At 32.2% G+C, this 18,272-nt stretch overlaps 1 protein-coding gene across 1 annotated transcript; it reads left to right on the top strand.

The window, feature by feature from the left end:
* Positions 1–5,182: 5,182 nt before the first annotated feature.
* Positions 5,183–14,917, top strand: LOC125052509 (gustatory and odorant receptor 22-like). The gene is made up of 9 exons (XM_047653401.1): positions 5,183–5,279; positions 5,655–5,804; positions 8,102–8,200; positions 8,357–8,529; positions 8,974–9,173; positions 10,702–10,847; positions 12,029–12,225; positions 14,006–14,167; positions 14,752–14,917. The coding sequence occupies exons 1-9, from the start codon at positions 5,183–5,185 to the stop codon at positions 14,902–14,904; spliced, it is 1,377 nt and encodes a 458-aa protein (XP_047509357.1). The 3' UTR covers positions 14,905–14,917.
* Positions 14,918–18,272: the final 3,355 nt, after the last annotated feature.

Genomic DNA, 18,272 nt, shown 5'->3' with positions numbered 1-18,272 from the left:
ATAAATAAATAAATAAAAAATTATCCGAATTTCGAAAAAAAATTTAAACTGTTGGAGCAAGGTCCGGGGAGTACGGTGGATATCTTCGACATTCCAATTGAAGCTCCTATAATTTGGTAGCAGTCTGTTGTGCAGTGTGTGGTCTAGCGTTGTCGTGAAGCAGTAGTGGCCTAGAGCGATTGACCAGCCTTGGTTGTTTAGCAGCTAGCTCTTCCATCATGGTTTGCAGTTGCTGACAATAGACATCTGCCGTAATCGTCTGGCTCCTGGCCAGAATTGGAATTGGAATTTGGATTTCCAAACCAAAGAGGAAATATTTGAGGTCAAAGTGGCCAGTACAACAAAACGTCAATTTTATATGTCCTATATGGACCTAATATTATTCCTATAAGTACCAAAAACTTTAGATTTTATGTAAATCATATTTTTGGGTTTGCCAGGCTTTGGACAAAAAAAGTTTGTCATCTTATTGTATAACTTACAATTACTATATTTATATTATTATAAAGCGTAAAGCTTAACGTACACAGAGTACGATAAATAAACGAAATAAAGCTAAATCCGTAATAAAATATTTCCAGTTGGCTTAGCAACACATTGTGACGCCAGGTTGATCCGCTTACAAATTTGTTTTGCTTTACGAAGAACAAAAGGGTCTTAAATTAAAATCAGACGCTGAAAATGGTATATTATATAAGAAATTATAGAAAGCATATATCGGCAAATTGTTTTTTTATTTATTAAGGAAAAACTTGTTCAAAAATACTTTTTAATTTACAAAACTATTTGATTACTTTAACCTAGCCGGTCCTAGAAGAAAATAGCGAGGAAAATGATTACTTTCTATTTTCACTTGGTTTTTTCAAGTAATAATAACCAAAGCCAATGCTTAGAGTCTAACACGGAAGGAGACACTCCAGACCCCGATATTGCTAATTCAGAAGGTATTCTGTTGTCTACCCAGCCCTCTATTAAGCCAGACAATACTGATTATGCTTAGTAAAATTCGAATGGCATCATAATTTTGTTTATGTAATAGGAGTCAAATGGGCAAGAGGCTCATCTGATGTTAAGTGATACCGCCGCCCATGGACACATTGCCAGAAGGCTCGCAAGTGCGTTGCCGGCCTTTCAATAATTGGTACGCACTTTTCTTGAAGAACCCTACGTTTAATTGTTTCGGAAATACTTCACTGGGCAATGGGCATCTTGTTCCACATAGTGGTGGTGCGCGGCAAAAACTGCCTTAAAAAATGCTCAGTTGTAGAACGACGGACGTCGAGGTGATACGGATGATATTTTGTATTCTGCCTTGACGTCCGATAATGAAACTCAGCTGTTGCTCATGAACAACAATTATATAGAATAACGAACCCAAAACCAAGTATTTAATGCCATTGAGCATCTGGCGTACATAGCAATACTTATTACCGATCCGTTTTTGTTCCATTGAAAATATTAATCTAATTATATAATCACAAAATAATGTAATTGATATATTTGTATAATCGGCCATTCTCTCGTATATGAGATATAACAATCACATAAATAGCCACAGCTGCAGTAGTACATAAATCACAAGGCTCACTGCGACACGTGTTAGCCCGCTTACATCTCAGTACATTCACGGAAATGACAGGGAACCTGGTAATATGATATGTGTCCCACGTGTACGGGAGTTAGTGGTATTTTGCATATATTTTTCTATAGCGTAATTCTAATCGCGTATATTTCTCAACCCTGAGGTTTCGTGGAGGCTGCCGTGCTTTGCTGTAGGTACATGAATAGATTTTCTTTTTTTTTCTAGAAGAACTCCAAATTGGAGCGCATAATCGAGATAAAATGTACCCGCGTTTTTGCAACGTCTCAAACTTCTAGAAACAGAACTGATCAATATAAACTAGATGAAAGCCATCATCCCTGTGGACAGTGGACTTCATAGTTGGGGTTCCACACGACACTAAAGTATTCAAAAGTACTTCGCGCAAGATAATTGTATACAGCAATCATAGTGCTGGATTTTTGAAAACTTTGCATTTGCGTAAGACGAAACCCAGATTTTTGAAGTTTTTTCTCGTAATGTTATCGATATATACGGAATTTAGTTTACCGTCTATGTTAACCCTCATGTCAGGAATGTGATTAACTTCTATTCTTCTATGTCTTTGGGTGTGGGTGCTTTTACCGAGTGAAGTGTCCAACCAAGTACTTGTCTGTGTTCAGGGTCATACCGTTCAAGTACACCACTTTACCAGCTGATCTACTTGTTTTTGCAGCAGAATTGCGTCACTGGCGGCGTTGACCTGCCTCAAGATTAGCAGGCCATCGGTTGAACATGGAGTTATTATAAAATGGTGAAGATTTATTTTATAAAGATGTTGAACAATTAAGATCCAGGATGTGAACCTTGAGGAACTGCAGTCGGTGTTACAGAAGATAGTTTGCCATCTTGATAAATAGCCCCCAACGATGTAGTAGTAGGGTCTACGGTTTGTCAAGTACGATTCAGCTTCCAGAGTTTTAGCTGGTGGGTTGAAATATTGTGGTTTGTGGTGGATGGGCTCACTGGCCTTCTTCGCCTCTTCTGTACGGCACATGACGGCCTTGCAGAATCTCTGTAGGATTTCCGCCACAACTGTATTTGCTTGTAACTTCTACTCTCAGAATCTAATGATAACAGATACGGGATGTGCTGAGCCAAGTCCTTAAGTGACATAAAGTCAATAAGTAACGTATATAATTGATTGAAACAACTGGACATAGTTGCTGCGAGCTGGCCATTTTCGAGACTTTCATTTTCGAAAATTTGCCTTCCATTTTCGAGACAGCCTCATTAAATGAACCCCTTCGCAAACAAAGATTACCGGCATCCCTTGGTTTAAAAATGTTGTATAGATACAATATATTGTCGAAAAGCCTTGTATCCGCTCACAGCAGTCGCCCCAATTAAGTGTCAAAAGTCACAATAACTGCAAAATATTTTTTAAACTTGCAACGTTGAGGGTGGTTTTAAAAACATTATATTCACATGTTTTGCACCAACGTGAGATTTGTAGATATGTTCTGCAATGGGTTTTACTTACTGCGATTTCCTGCGACTAACGAAGTACATTTTGGTGAGATCCAATTTTTATCAACTTAAATCAATCGAGTTAATTAAGACCGTGTCGTAAGTTTGACAGTTATTTTCTTTACATATGGAGGAGATAGAATAGATAATCTAATTAATTCCAATTAACTGGTGGATTTTGATTTTTATCAACGCAACCGACTCCAGTACTAAAAAGAAATTATTGCGAAGTCATGGACCGAAATAATTATCTAGGCATAGAAGACTGATCGCGTAATTAAAATACATAATAATCAGATATACAGATATCTGAAGCAAGGGATCCTGGATGAATTGTCTTATACAAATTTTGAAAAACCAATTTTAAATACATTTTTTAAATCGTTTACACGCAAAAGCATGCAAAATAAAGATTTATGAACCATTTATTCTGCTTTAGATAAACGTTGACAGCCCTTTCAGACTAAGTAATGTATGTTTTGGAATGTAGTCATTAATTTTATAAGTCAGTCATATACGTGTGTAGTATCTATATTCTAAAATAGTACTGTGAACTGATCTAGTGCCCAAAGACTTAGAACTCTATCTGCGCGCCTTTACAGCTGAAATTAAATCTTTCAGAAATTACAAATATATTTTAATTACCGTGGAACTCCCAACTTAGATCTTCCCAAGAAGATACAATTTCCATCTCTTCGAGGTAAAAAACGAATTCCGATACAATTTCAGACAAAAAACTAATTCCGATACTCTTGTATACCAACGACTTGCTGGCGTAATTTATATACATAAACTAGCTGACCCGGCTAGTTTTGCCATATATATTATTTCTAGGAAACATTTTTTTCGTTCAATAAAAATAACTATCTACCATAATAAAAAAATAGGGGTTGATGGTAGAAGAGTGACAATTAAGGGTTATATGTATTTTTGTATGCTGTATCATAAAAAAAAACAAAAACTTTTGCATAAAATTTAAAAATAAAATTTAGGACAACCCTTAACATTTAGGGGGATGGAAATAGATGTTATCTGATTCTCAGATTTACTGAATATGCATAAAAAATTTCATAAGAATCGGTCGAGCCGTTTCGGAGGAGTATGGGAACGAACATTGTGACACGAGAATTTTATATATTAGATTACAAAGTAGGCGCCTGTCTTGCTAAAGCAATCTCAATAATGTAGTAATATGCTTCAAGCCAACAACTCACTTAGGTCGCTATTAACTGTTTTAGAAACTTGTCATTAGTATGAAGTATGAATTAATGACCGGCGACTTTGTGGCGTCATTTGTTTCGTTAAGAGGTGTCGTCGCACAGGGAAAGTATTGGAGGTTAATTAATAAAATTAAATGAACAACAATGCTTTGTTTGTTTGCAGTAAAAATAGTGTGCGTTTGTTTTATTGTTTATTCAAGTTGGTAATCAAACATTTGTGTCTTCGAATTTGTAACAACTTTTCCACAAATAGCGCCAATAAAGTATGAAAGCGGTACAAAATTTTCAAATAAATATTTGGCGTTGTCAAAGTTTGCATGACAGCAAGACTTAGAATCTAGAATTAAACAATGTGTAATGTTTATTTACAAGGACATTTTAAAGGATAGACAAGCAGCAATGACGTGACGCCAAAAGGTTCGTTCATAAAAGTAAACGAAGGACGTGGTAGCCGTTTATGTATTACAAAATTAATATTTTATTATATAATAGGAGGCAGGAGGTTCACCTGACGTACCTACCACCACCTATGGACACTCACATTGTCAGAAGGCTCGCAAGTGCGTTGCCGGCCTTTTAAAAAATTGACGTGAAAGTTAGCTTATTTGATGAAGTCATTAAAATTGACATGAATCCTATTTAATACTTGATGAATATTTGAAAAAAAATCCAATTAGGGTTTTTTACGCAACCTATAAGATTGTTGAGTCCACTACAAAAATATTAATAGGATTACTCTACAGTTTTTTTAGCAAGACATAAGTAGCATTAGGGTGGAAAGGTTATGATTGATTATGCTATTTTGTTATTTGAGCTGCTATACCATTATTCACATTTGAAGTGTGCGCTCGTAACCATTTGAATTTCATATTGAAAAGTAATCGATTACAATATGAACGGTTCTCGGAACTTTAAAATGAATCCAATTCGTATCGAACAAATCAGAAAATTCGATGCATACAAAGAATTTAATGGAAAAGCTATAAAAGGTAGATCAATCATGCGATATTTGTGACTATTGTTCAGTAAAAAGTTTTTACTTAGGGTAATTAAATCGTAAATAAATTGGCCGAAGGTACTAAGATCGACAACTAGGGAACAGATAGTTGATCTCCTACTTGTTTAGAACGGAAAACCTATCAATGTAAAGAGAAGTGTGTCTCATTAATATTAAACCGTAAAATATATTTTTTTTATCCCAATACGTATTAAATTGTTTTTGAATTGATCATGTTTCTAGCTCTTGTTCCATTAGCACTACATAAACAGAGGGACTTTGTACAACGTTAAATCAATAGGAATATTTTAGTATACAATTGTAAATTTTTAAAAATTCAGCAACCAGAATACACTTTTGATTTTAGAATACGATGCCAAGGAGGTGTATGGACCCCAAATTACAGATAAAGATGGCGAACTTTTGGACAAGCATGACAGTTTCTATATAACCACTAAAAGCCTTTTGGTATTGTTTCAAATAATGGGAGTTATGCCGATTATGAGAGTAGCTAAACGTAAGTGCATTGTTTAATCAAAAAAGTTATTACCAGTAACAAGTCTGACTGAGACGGTGTTACATGTTCTGACCGACTGTCCAGTGTATGGGTACGACAGGTATAACACTGAGCAAGCTATGGGCATAAAAGTAACAGAGATGAATTTAAAGGAAATAATGTTCAACATTGGATTAAGAGGCATCTTTTTGGGATTTACTGTAAAGGTCATACAATTTTTTTTTAAAAGAAATAGGTAGTAGTGTTTAATCATCCGGTTTACCAAAACCATTTACGTAAGGTATTTAATACCTCCGAGGATTACATAGTGGGGGAATTATCTTGAAAAGATTAAGAAAAACTTCTATATAACCTATATCTTAGCTTAGCTATATCAGCCAGTATAAAAATGAATCTATATATAGACGAGCCAAAAGTCTATAACTGTATTACATACAATCAATACTAAGTAATTTTCAAAATATAACAAAAGTCAAAAATCATTTAATCATATAAGTAACACAATCATATACGTAATCAATGTACACTTATGAACGTCAAAAAAAGAAATGTTTATGAAATGCTTCATACTTTACATTTAGTGCCAGTTCTCAAATCAAGGGCGTAGAACGGAAGAGAAGAACTGGCAATAAACTCTCCGCCACTCTTTCTAATCGCCGTGGTTTTTTTTACACAACGTTTGTAAGGAGCTGCAAACATTACACTATGTTCCACATGACATCTTAAGTAATTAATAATAATAACATAAATTAAAAATAAAGACTTGTCCTCTATCAGCAGGAGGCATGGTGAAATAGGAGCACGCACTTACATTCTCGTGGGAACAACACGTAAACACATAGTCGATAAAACTAATATCACCGCATACATGAATTCAAGTACGACCAGTCACCACAAGTAGCACCCGTTCAAAAGTATGACGCATGGCCAGCCATCGGCCCCGTCGACAAGCAAGAATAACAATTATTTGACCCTTAACCCTTAACAAAATTAAAAAGGTATCTAAAAGAATTCTTATTTAACAAAATTCAGTAAAATGGCATTACTTTAACCATCTGTTTCGCAAAGGCCGTTTTCGAATCTTTAGAAACCATTCAGAGGCTTAATGTTGAAACTTCGAGCCTAAAGCGCTTAAAACTTAGAAAATAACAACACAATATAGACTTAATATATTCCACGTATTGCTTAATGTCAGTCAAGATTAAAACTTTCTCATTTGCAAATTATTTAAGTTATATCAAAGTTTAATGACTGAGCTTTTCACTTAAGGTATGGATATTAATTTGCATTTAATTTATTAAAGAGGAAGTGGATTTTGCTTTCCAATGAATACTCGTATAACATAACCTTATAATATGTGTAAAGCTCTAAAACTAGGTAATTAAGCTGCCAAAATTACAATTAGGCAAATATAATTATTATAATTAGGCGGCTGTAAAGCAGGCGGAAAATGTTACACGAATCAAATAGAGTCTTTCCTCCAACTTCCATTTTGTTCCCTTTGGAGTAGAGACTCTTTGTCCGTTGGGTTCAAGTGCACAGGCCCTAATTAAAGATTTAAGTTGGCGCCAGGTAGATATTAACTTCCGGTTGAAAGTAACGAATAAGTATTGCAATACAGCGAGGAAATGCTGCCAGCGTTAAAGGTACACTGCCAAAGGGACCAAACTTTTTAAATTTGTTTTAATTTTCTTTTTATTAATTTTTAATTATTTGTATTATTAATATATAGGTAAAGACAATTTTAAATACTGTATATTTGATAGTTAGTTTTAGGTTTTATTTAAATAAATATAATTAAGTTATATTATAGATTAACAAATTACGTGTTTTATAATAAAAAGGTCTGTACCTTGGTACAGTAAACCCCCTTCTAAAATTATTGTACTTTTAGAAGGGGCTTTCGTATAACACGGGTGTTCCTCCATACAACCTGAGCATCTTACACGTTATATTTGAGTGACATTTCTAATGATTTGTACGCACTTATTTCGTTCATAACATAGTTTATCTTAATATTCGATGTAAATCGCCATTTAAACGTTAAACGTGAATCACTTGTACATAACGTGTCAAATGGGATCATTCAAGATCGTTATGCAAGAATACTCCTACAACGCGTTTTCTACAACGCGCAACCAATATACCATGTTAAAGGAGGATTACTGTTTATCAGTCATTTAAGTTATATATATGAACTACTATCACAACATAACCGGTTCTATTAAATATTTATAGGAACTAGATAAAATTCTGTATCTAAAATTGTATTCAGTACATTGAATAAATATTTCCAGACGCGCAAACTACAAAACGGACTACATTTAACTGGATATCGAAATCTACTCTCTGGGCTTACCTTGTTTGGAGTTTGGAAAGCATCGTTGTGATAAGAGGTTTATATTAAACGCATGTATCTAAATGTATAGCGTCACTTAAATTTAACTCGCTTATTTTACGCATTTCATACTTGACAAATGACAAGATTCTTGATACTTTGCAATCTTCTTTCTTAGAATGGAATTGGCAATAATAAATATATTTTATTGCAGTGGGCAGAGACCGGCTCGCAAACTTCCAACAAAACTCGAATAAGCGATTCGATGAAGTGATATACAATATTATATTCCTCAGTATTCTTATCCCACATTTTCTCATACCAGTGGCTTCTTGGCGTCATGGACCTCAAGTGGCTATATTTAAGAATATGTGGACACATTATCAGGTCGTTTTGGGTTATTACATTTATTCAAGTAACACAGACTTAGTTTTTAATACACACAAAGAATTTTAGAAAAAGCTACGTTTTAGTCAATAGCCATTAAATGTGGCAGAATAAGCGAACTTTAGATTGTACCACCATATCATAGTTGTACCATATTCTTGCAAATAAATAGTAATTTCAAACTACGATTTAGTTTGGATTTGTTATAGTTCAGTCGAAAATGCTTTAAACTTAAATTATTAAACATTATTCTATAAAATATTTAATTCTTATAATAAAGCTAAATTATTTCAAATATTTGCCGAAGACAAAGACGGTATTTTATTAATTTTAGTTAAATATTTCTAATTAACATAAGACACGTTTGTATACGAGAAATAGAATAGTAATTATGTCAGATATTTATGAAACAGAGATTTTTGAATATGCATCTGTGATTTTCAGTTGAAATATCTCAAAATAACTGGAACACCGATAATATTTCCGAACCTCTACTCTCTGACGTGGGGCTTGTGTGTTTTCTCTTGGGCCCTCAGTTTCGCCGTAATACTATCACAGCATTATTTACAAGACGACTTTGAGTTGTGGCATTCGCTCGCTTACTATCATATCATTGCTATGCTGGATGGTTTCTGTTCTCTCTGGTTTGTATTTTTCTATGTTACTTTATAATGAGAATTTTACTTTCAACAAAAATTTTGTTTTCTAAACTACTCTGATTGTATCTTCGAGATCCTTCGTAGTTTTATCTCAAATAACATGGTCTTTGGTTTAATAAAACAGAATAAATCGTAACATTATTTCATGTGCATAGTCGGCCTTTTAAGAATTCATACGCCCTCTATGTATAATAGACAATTGTAGTTTAATTTACGATAAAAAAAAACCTTTTTAAATTAGTGTAAAAAAATTGTTTACGAGAATACATGCAATCGTCGAAGACTTTTTGGGTCTAAGGCAAGCCCGTTTCCTCGCGATGTTTTCCTTCATGTTCGAACAAGTGTTCTGCCGGTCCTCATCCCTACGACCTCCTGGATGAGAGTCGCACGCTGAAGCCACTAGGCCAACACTGCTTTTTCGCATTAATAATATAAAATATATCGTTTGTCGTAAGTTTTCAAAAAAAAAAACTACATAGATCACTTTTACTATTGGTCACTATTGATCACTAACACTATTATAAGGAGTTCCAAAAACCATTGAATTCCAACTTCAATATCTTTTTATTTTATTTAAACAATACCAATCTACGTGTTATCAAAGTGTCCTTAGATTAAGGATCAGCAGCTGGCTCTAATCGATCTGAGCTTACGCCATCAGTGAAACAGGGCTCCTTAATGACCTATTTGTGTTAATCGCATCTTCGCAAGTTTTCCTGACAATTATTGTTCTAAACTTTATTTTCTATGAATCACAATGTTATAAAGAAAACATTTTTTTTTACAAGGAATCTATAAACTCGTAAATAACAATCTAGTATATACAATAATTGTGGCTAATGAGGAATATATATCTTGCTTAATTTTCTAGTTTATATTAACATTCATATGATACCATTATGTTTTGATACTTTGATCGCGTTTCTTTCATACCACACTAACACTTATAATCATCAAGTATCACTAACTCAAAAGATTAGGATTGATCACATCCGATGCAGGGCGACTCGTATTGTTTGCTCTGCTTTTTCGGACTTGATCCTTTGGTTTTGCATAAGAACCAACATCATCTAAGCATTTTGTACCAAATATATCTGAAAAATTGGTAGGACTAATTGCTGTGGTTGAATTCCATCATCAGACCACCTTATCGGCTGGCGTATACACAGCGCTATTGAAAGAACGATCTCGCACTATCCCTTTGTGGTACCAGCTACCGGAGAGCTAGAGGTGCAGGTATTTCGGAACCAATACGACTTAGGAGTCTTTAAAAGAAGAGTATACCAATCCCTTAACGGTTGGCAACAACACACACGCAAGCTTGGAGTTGCAGGTGTCCATCGAACGTTGCACCTTGGCCGACTTCCATAAAAAATGTTTTAGTTTAAAATCTTTTAGTTGTGTCCTTCCCGTTGTATCAAGGACATAGCACGATAAAAATCTATAGTAATTTTTACGAAGTTTTCCATTAATGATACTCTAAAAATTGTTGATATATTTTTTCTATTTCTAGGTATATAAACTGTAATGCATTTGGAACAGCGTCAAAAGGTTTAGCAACAAACTTGCATAAGGCTCTCGAGGCGGAAGATCCGGCCCTGAAACTTGCTCAGTACCGCCATCTGTGGGTGGATTTGTCACACATGATGCAACAGTTGGGTCAGTATTGTGTCTGAATAATAATTAACAAGTTATTTTTACGGATACAAAATTATTGCAGTATTATCATTTTTAAATCGTATATTTGGTCTTAAGCCATTTTCTATATAGAACATATACAGACATTGAAAAAATATATTTAATTTTAATAGGTATTATTAGGTAAACATTTAATACAAGATTTAATGTGAAAATCACTTATAAGCAAACATAACAAACACGAAGAAATGAAAAAAAATGAAACTAAAAAAAAAATGTGTGCTTTCGGAAAACCCGACAGAAATGATAACTTCAAAAATTAAATTATAAAAACTTAATGAAAATTGATTTCAATGTGTGAGGCGAGCAACTATGGATATCCCAGATATGGTGATGTTATTATTAACTTTTACGTAATTTACATATTAGTATAAAATTTTGTATTTGGGAAAAATATAGATAAATAAAAGGGTTGAAAAAAAAAGCAAAATTACATCAGTTATTCTTTGTGAATCCGCATAACTTTTTCTTAAGTTATACGAAAACTGATGTAAGATGCTAATATTATGCTTATAATTTTTATTCCAAAGCTGACGTTTTCCTCTTACAAAACTTATCTTATTACCCACCCACTTCAGAAGAGCTTGGAAAACTATTAATATAGAGACGACTAGAATATTTTCAACTTGGCCGACTTATTTCTTTTACACGTGACATTTGTTTAAATATGGAATTTTTGCCAAATGGACAGGACACAGCCATAAAACATGTTTATGTTTATGACTTACGTGCTTTGATTTGATTAAAACCTTTTTGAACCCACTGAAAAAGATAATTATTTTAGCCCAACACGGCGTTTTATTGTTGTAATAAATACAGGGATACGATGAAATTGCATTTTGAAATTATTCCTTCATTTGTTAGCGATTTTGTTTGCAATTTATTTCATTTAAATATTTTGAACAATATGTCTGTCTAAATATTTCACTCTAAGAGTGCGCTACAAGGGCGTGCATATTTAACAGCTGTTTTATAAACCAACGTTTACAACTTTAAGAGGAGACAATTAGTAAAATAGGAGCATGAATACCATTTTGTTGTCCCAAAGGAATCCATCAGTTAAACCATCCGTTTAATGTTGCCATATCCAAGACTAACATAAAGGAAATAAACCTTCTAAAATATGACGCAATTGTCCCCAGGAAGGGCGTATTCCAACATGTACGGTATTTATTGCATGGTCATCTTCTTCACGACTACTATATCCTTATATGGCTCGCTCTCTGAAATATTAGAACATGGGCTTAGTTATAAAGAAATGGGCCTCTTCGTTATAGTTGGGTATTGCATGACCCTACTCTTCATCATTTGTAACGAAGCCTATCATGCCACGAGAAAGGTAAGATAATTTATTTACTACAATTAAACCACAAAAAACTCGTAATATGTCGCCCCCGTCGATACTTTAAAAAGTAGTTTTTTTCCTTCTTGCAAGTTATTACTCGCTTCAGTTATAAAAAAAATCAGTGGTGCTACAGCCTCTTTAGGTCTTGGCCTCAGATTTCTGAATCTGTTTTATGATCATTTTTCAATCTAATAGGCAAGTAGGTGATCAGCCTCGAGTGCCTGACACACGCCGTCGACTTTTTGGGTCTAAGACATGTCGGTTTCCTCACGATGTTTTCCTTCACCGTTCGAGCGAATATTAAATGCGCACATACAAAGAAAGCCCATTGGTGCACAGCCGGGGATCGAACCTACGACCTCAGGGATAAGAGTCGCACGCTAAGCCACTGGGCCAACACTGCTCTTCAGATGAAATAATCATTCAAAATTGATTTTATAGTCGCATAAATAATATAATTGCCTAAGTTAAAAGTCTTATGGATTAAGTTTCTTCTATAAGAAATCCGATAGAATCTTGCCTCATATTATAAAGTTTAGATTGTAAAAAAGTATGTATTCTTTCTTTTAAAATAAGAAGGAAATATTTTATCGTCAGGCTCTGTAATATGTCTGTGTGATGCAGATTAAAGCCTTGTATTACTTTATTTACGTATGTTCTTAGACGCAATTCAATTTCAATTTAATTTAAAAATGCTTTAATGCTGATCGTAAATGAATAGCTCTTTTACAAAAAGGCAACCGCACGATGTGAAAGTATATTGGAATGAACTTTTATATGAGATTGGAAAAATGAAAATATTATTTTTCAATTTATTACTCGTATTTCTTTACTTACTATTTACATGAATAGCTCTCAAGTATTTATATTGTTTCAAATAAAATATCAACGTTGAAAATTGATTGAATTTTAAGGAAAAAATTCAGTCAATTCAAAATTTTAAGAAAAGAAAAAGGACTAGTCATTCTTGCTTTTCAATCTACTTTAAAAACACTCAAAGGATGCGATGTACAATACGTGTAATTGTTTTATTTTTAACTCTTTAGGTCACTTTACAATCTTTAAAAACACTTACTCCATACAAACTACAGCGCAAAATAAAATGTCAATACTTCTAAACTGAAGTGCACTAACTTCGTGGAAATTGTTTTCTTTGAGAAAAATGTAGACCTATACCTTTAGCCTTTCGTAGTAAAGTATGAAAGCATTCCAAAGTTATACTTTTTTAACAGATTTACGCAAAATGAATGTGTGTTGCTCGTCATAGACTCGATTCGATAGATAGGTTATAATTTGGGTGAAACCAGTGCTTTTTCTTCGAAACTAAATATCGTTGTATTCAACTTTTTTACGTTATTTAAGCGTACATTGGTAATTATTTTTTATTTATTTTTATTAAGGTTTCCAACAGCTGTTTTTAAAGTTACAAAACCCAATGTATCTATTAACATTTGTTTTTATAACAGGGGCAAACTTTCAGGAGGTGAAACGATAAGTGATACGCCACCCATGGACACTCACATTGCTGAAGGCTCACAAGTGCGTTGCCGGCCTTTGAATTGGTACGGTCTTTTTTTGAAGGAAAAGACTTACTTACCTTAACAGCCTAACCTAGTAAAATATAACACTATTTTGTATCCATTTTTGTAGGCCTATGTTTTATTGAAAATGTCAATATTAGATATTTAAAAATTACTATAGTTGTATAAGTATTGTTATTGACTATTATTGTCAAACAACGTGCTGTGGTGAGGCATAATTACCTGTCCATTAGGTCGGTCTGGAATTCCAAGTTCGCCTGCTGAACGTAAATCTAGGTGCCATCGATCGAAACGCCCAACGCGAGGTTGAAATGTTCCTAGTCGCCATTGCCAAGAATCCTCCTATTATGAACTTGGATGGCTTCACTAATATTAATAGGGAGTTATTTACTGCGGTGAGTGTATTCATTATTATCACTTTGATTACTCTTTCAGAAGGGACCACTTTCGTTGCTCAATCAATTGGTTTAACTCGTTGTGCTTGAAGATTCTCAAAAGAAATCTATACTAATAATTTAAAGAGAAATCAATCAATAGCTGACCCAGCAAAAGTTGTTTTGCCATGTATTTAATTTCCAAGAAACGTTGTTTTAGTTCAATAAAAATAACTATGTTCTATAATAAAAATAAGGGTTTTTCGTAGAGGAGTGAAAATTAAGCGTTGTATGTATTTTTGTTTGTTGTTAAAAAAAAAAATTGGGGTGGACACCTCTTATCATTTAAGGGTTTGAAACATAGATAGTAGCCGATTCTCAGACTTTCTAAATATGCATAAAAAATTCATAAGAATCGGTCGAGCCGTTTCGGAGGAGTATGGGAACGAACATTGCGACACGAGAATTTTATATATATATTATCATAAAAAACACGTTATTTGTATTTGAATACAAAAGAAAACATTATTTAATAATTTTTGGGTTTATTTTTTTATGAATTGGACATTCATATTTCAAGTAATACAACTATTTTAATATTTCAGAATATTTCTTTCATGTCTACATACCTGATAGTGCTGATGCAGTTCAAACTGACTCTATTAAGACAGGGAACCAGAAAAATGCTCAAAGCTATTACCAGTGCGTTTTTTAACGCCACTACTCCTGGTACCACAGAGATGGAAGATGACGAGTAAAAAAAATATAGTTGCCACAATAAAACCGCTAAGCTAACTAATACTCACTTTGTGTAATAAATAACTAATAAAACGTAGTTAGAAAGTTATTTATGTTTATTTTAATGGCTACAAATTGCATTTATTTACTTGAAAAACAACAACAAAAACTGATGTGAAACTGTTGTATAATTATCGTGATTCATGTGAATTCTATTGTTATTTGTCCGTGTGGTTGCCTGGAAGAGATCGCTCGAAAGCAATAAGGCATGGTACAGTTTTCAGGAAGTCCGTTTTCAAAACTGACTATACCCATTAATAAAGGGACATTCTAGAGTAATATTTCAAGGTGTGGGACAAGGATGGCATGATACGCAAAAGAAGGGGAAGATCAGAACCTTGTCGAAGTCAAATTGTGCTATAAAGATATAACACCAGCTACTCAGTGACAATCCTTCCGAGAAAAGATCTGTGTCAAGGAATCTGTCTCAGTGAAATATGATTCACGATCATTTCCAGGGATATATAAGCAGGACAAAACGCGACCAGTCAACTTGGTTTCAAGTGCGATTGCAAGAAATTAACATTGAAGAGAAGTGCAAATAGTGAAGACAAGTGACCAAGTACTGTGAAAGTGTAAAGTGCTCGTAATTGAAGTAGTGACAGTGTTTTGTGCAGTGTGTTTTTAGCGTTTTGTTTTTAATGCAATTATTTTATTCTCGTTAATTAATTGAAAATAAACCCTTGAAGATATTTACGGCGTTTTCTATCCGATTTCATACCTCGTAATTGTTCACGTTTTCCTATATTACTGACAACTGTGAGTCTTTGTTGGATTCAGCCTTTTATTATAATTATTATTATTGCTAAGATTTATTCTTGCATTGTTTTAATCTCTTGTACTAGGTATTTATGAGATAAATAAAATATTACCAATATATAATAGGGAGTGCGATCAAATTAACCCAACATTGATAGTAGTTATAACATAATAAAGCTGTATGCCTATCATTTTAACAATTTAAATGCCATTTCCGTCCAGCATAATGAAACAGCAAACTGTATAGCTATGTTAATGTTTTAACAACATCACATTTTGGTGCAACACACAATAAATATATTGCCTACAGCAAACTCGTAGACAATTTCGTAGATAATTTTAATATCTAAGGTTAATAGATACGTTAGAAGAGCGAACCACTTCCTTAAAGGCAGTAAGTACTTTACTCTAAGTGACCCATGCCTGTTCGTTCGTCTCCTGTCCCATAAAAAAAAACACGCCAATGAATTTTTCTTTGTTTTATTTTGTCGAAATTCATAATGATTGAGAAGCAATGAGAAGATGCGACATATCAACCTATGACCGCTTCATCCACACATATCTCGTGTCAGACTCGATTTTTTTTATAATTAATGTGCTGTAAGGACAGTCCCAATATAAGAAGTTTAGATTATTATGTAACCAGCCCAGTGGGTTCACTAAAGAATGATCATAACTGACAGGAACAAGGAAGTAATCAAATATTATTAATTAATCGGGTAAATTTTTAGTAAAATCTAGTTGATTCAACCAATTAATGTTTCTTGTTTCTTTAAAATCAGTATATATAAATATAATTGTGCAAATAAGGTATAAATTTTTTACATTCCTTAAAAAGAAGTTATATTAAGAATTTAATAAAATAGCAATAGGCATGTGGAAATTAATGTTTCTTGTTTCTTTAAAATCAGTATATATAAATATAATTGTGCAAATAAGGTATAAATTTTTTACATTCCTTAAAAAGAAGTTATATTAAGAATTTAATAAAATAGCAATAGGCATGTGGAAATTAATGTTTCTTGTTTCTTTAAAATCAGTATATATAAATATAATTGTGCAAATAAGGTATAAATTTTTTACATTCCTTAAAAAGAAGTTATATTAAGAATTTAATAAAATAGCAATAGGCATGTGGAAATTAATGTTTCTTGTTTCTTTAAAATCAGTATATATAAATATAATTGTGCAAATAAGGTATAAATTTTTTACATTCCTTAAAAAGAAGTTATATTAAGAATTTAATAAAATAGCAATAGGCATGTGGAAATTAATGTTTCTTGTTTCTTTAAAATCAGTATATATAAATATAATTGTGCAAATAAGGTATAAATTTTTTACATTCCTTAAAAAGAAGTTATATTAAGAATTTAATAAAATAGCAATAGGCATGTGGAAATTAATGTTTCTTGTTTCTTTAAAATCAGTATATATAAATATAATTGTGCAAATAAGGTATAAATTTTTTACATTCCTTAAAAAGAAGTTATATTAAGAATTTAATAAAATAGCAATAGGCATGTGGAAATTAATGTTTCTTGTTTCTTTAAAATCAGTATATATAAATATAATTGTGCAAATAAGGTATAAATTTTTTACATTCCTTAAAAAGAAGTTATATTAAGAATTTAATAAAATAGCAATAGGCATGTGGAAATTAATGTTTCTTGTTTCTTTAAAATCAGTATATATAAATATAATTGTGCAAATAAGGTATAAATTTTTTACATTCCTTAAAAAGAAGTTATATTAAGAATTTAATAAAATAGCAATAGGCATGTGGAAATTAATGTTTCTTGTTTCTTTAAAATCAGTATATATAAATATAATTGTGCAAATAAGGTATAAATTTTTTACATTCCTTAAAAAGAAGTTATATTAAGAATTTAATAAAATAGCAATAGGCATGTGGAAATTAATGTTTCTTGTTTCTTTAAAATCAGTATATATAAATATAATTGTGCAAATAAGGTATAAATTTTTTACATTCCTTAAAAAGAAGTTATATTAAGAATTTAATAAAATAGCAATAGGCATGTGGAAATTAATGTTTCTTGTTTCTTTAAAATCAGTATATATAAATATAATTGTGCAAATAAGGTATAAATTTTTTACATTCCTTAAAAAGAAGTTATATTAAGAATTTAATAAAATAGCAATAGGCATGTGGAAATTAATGTTTCTTGTTTCTTTAAAATCAGTATATATAAATATAATTGTGCAAATAAGGTATAAATTTTTTACATTCCTTAAAAAGAGGTTATATTAACAATTTGATAAAATAGCAATAGGCATGTGGAAATTAATGTTTCTTGTTTCTTTAAAATCAGTATATATAAATATAATTGTGCAAATAAGGTATAAATTTTTTACATTCCTTAAAAAGAAGTTATATTAAGAATTTAATAAAATAGCAATAGGCATGTGGAAATTAATGTTTCTTGTTTCTTTAAAATCAGTATATATAAATATAATTGTGCAAATAAGGTATAAATTTTTTACATTCCTTAAAAAGAAGTTATATTAAGAATTTAATAAAATAGCAATAGGCATGTGGAAATTAATGTTT

This window comes from Pieris napi, chromosome 9, assembly GCF_905475465.1.
Source record: "Pieris napi chromosome 9, ilPieNapi1.2, whole genome shotgun sequence".
Lineage (NCBI taxonomy): Eukaryota > Metazoa > Arthropoda > Insecta > Lepidoptera > Pieridae > Pieris > Pieris napi.
This window is presented reverse-complemented; position numbering and strand designations above follow the sequence as displayed.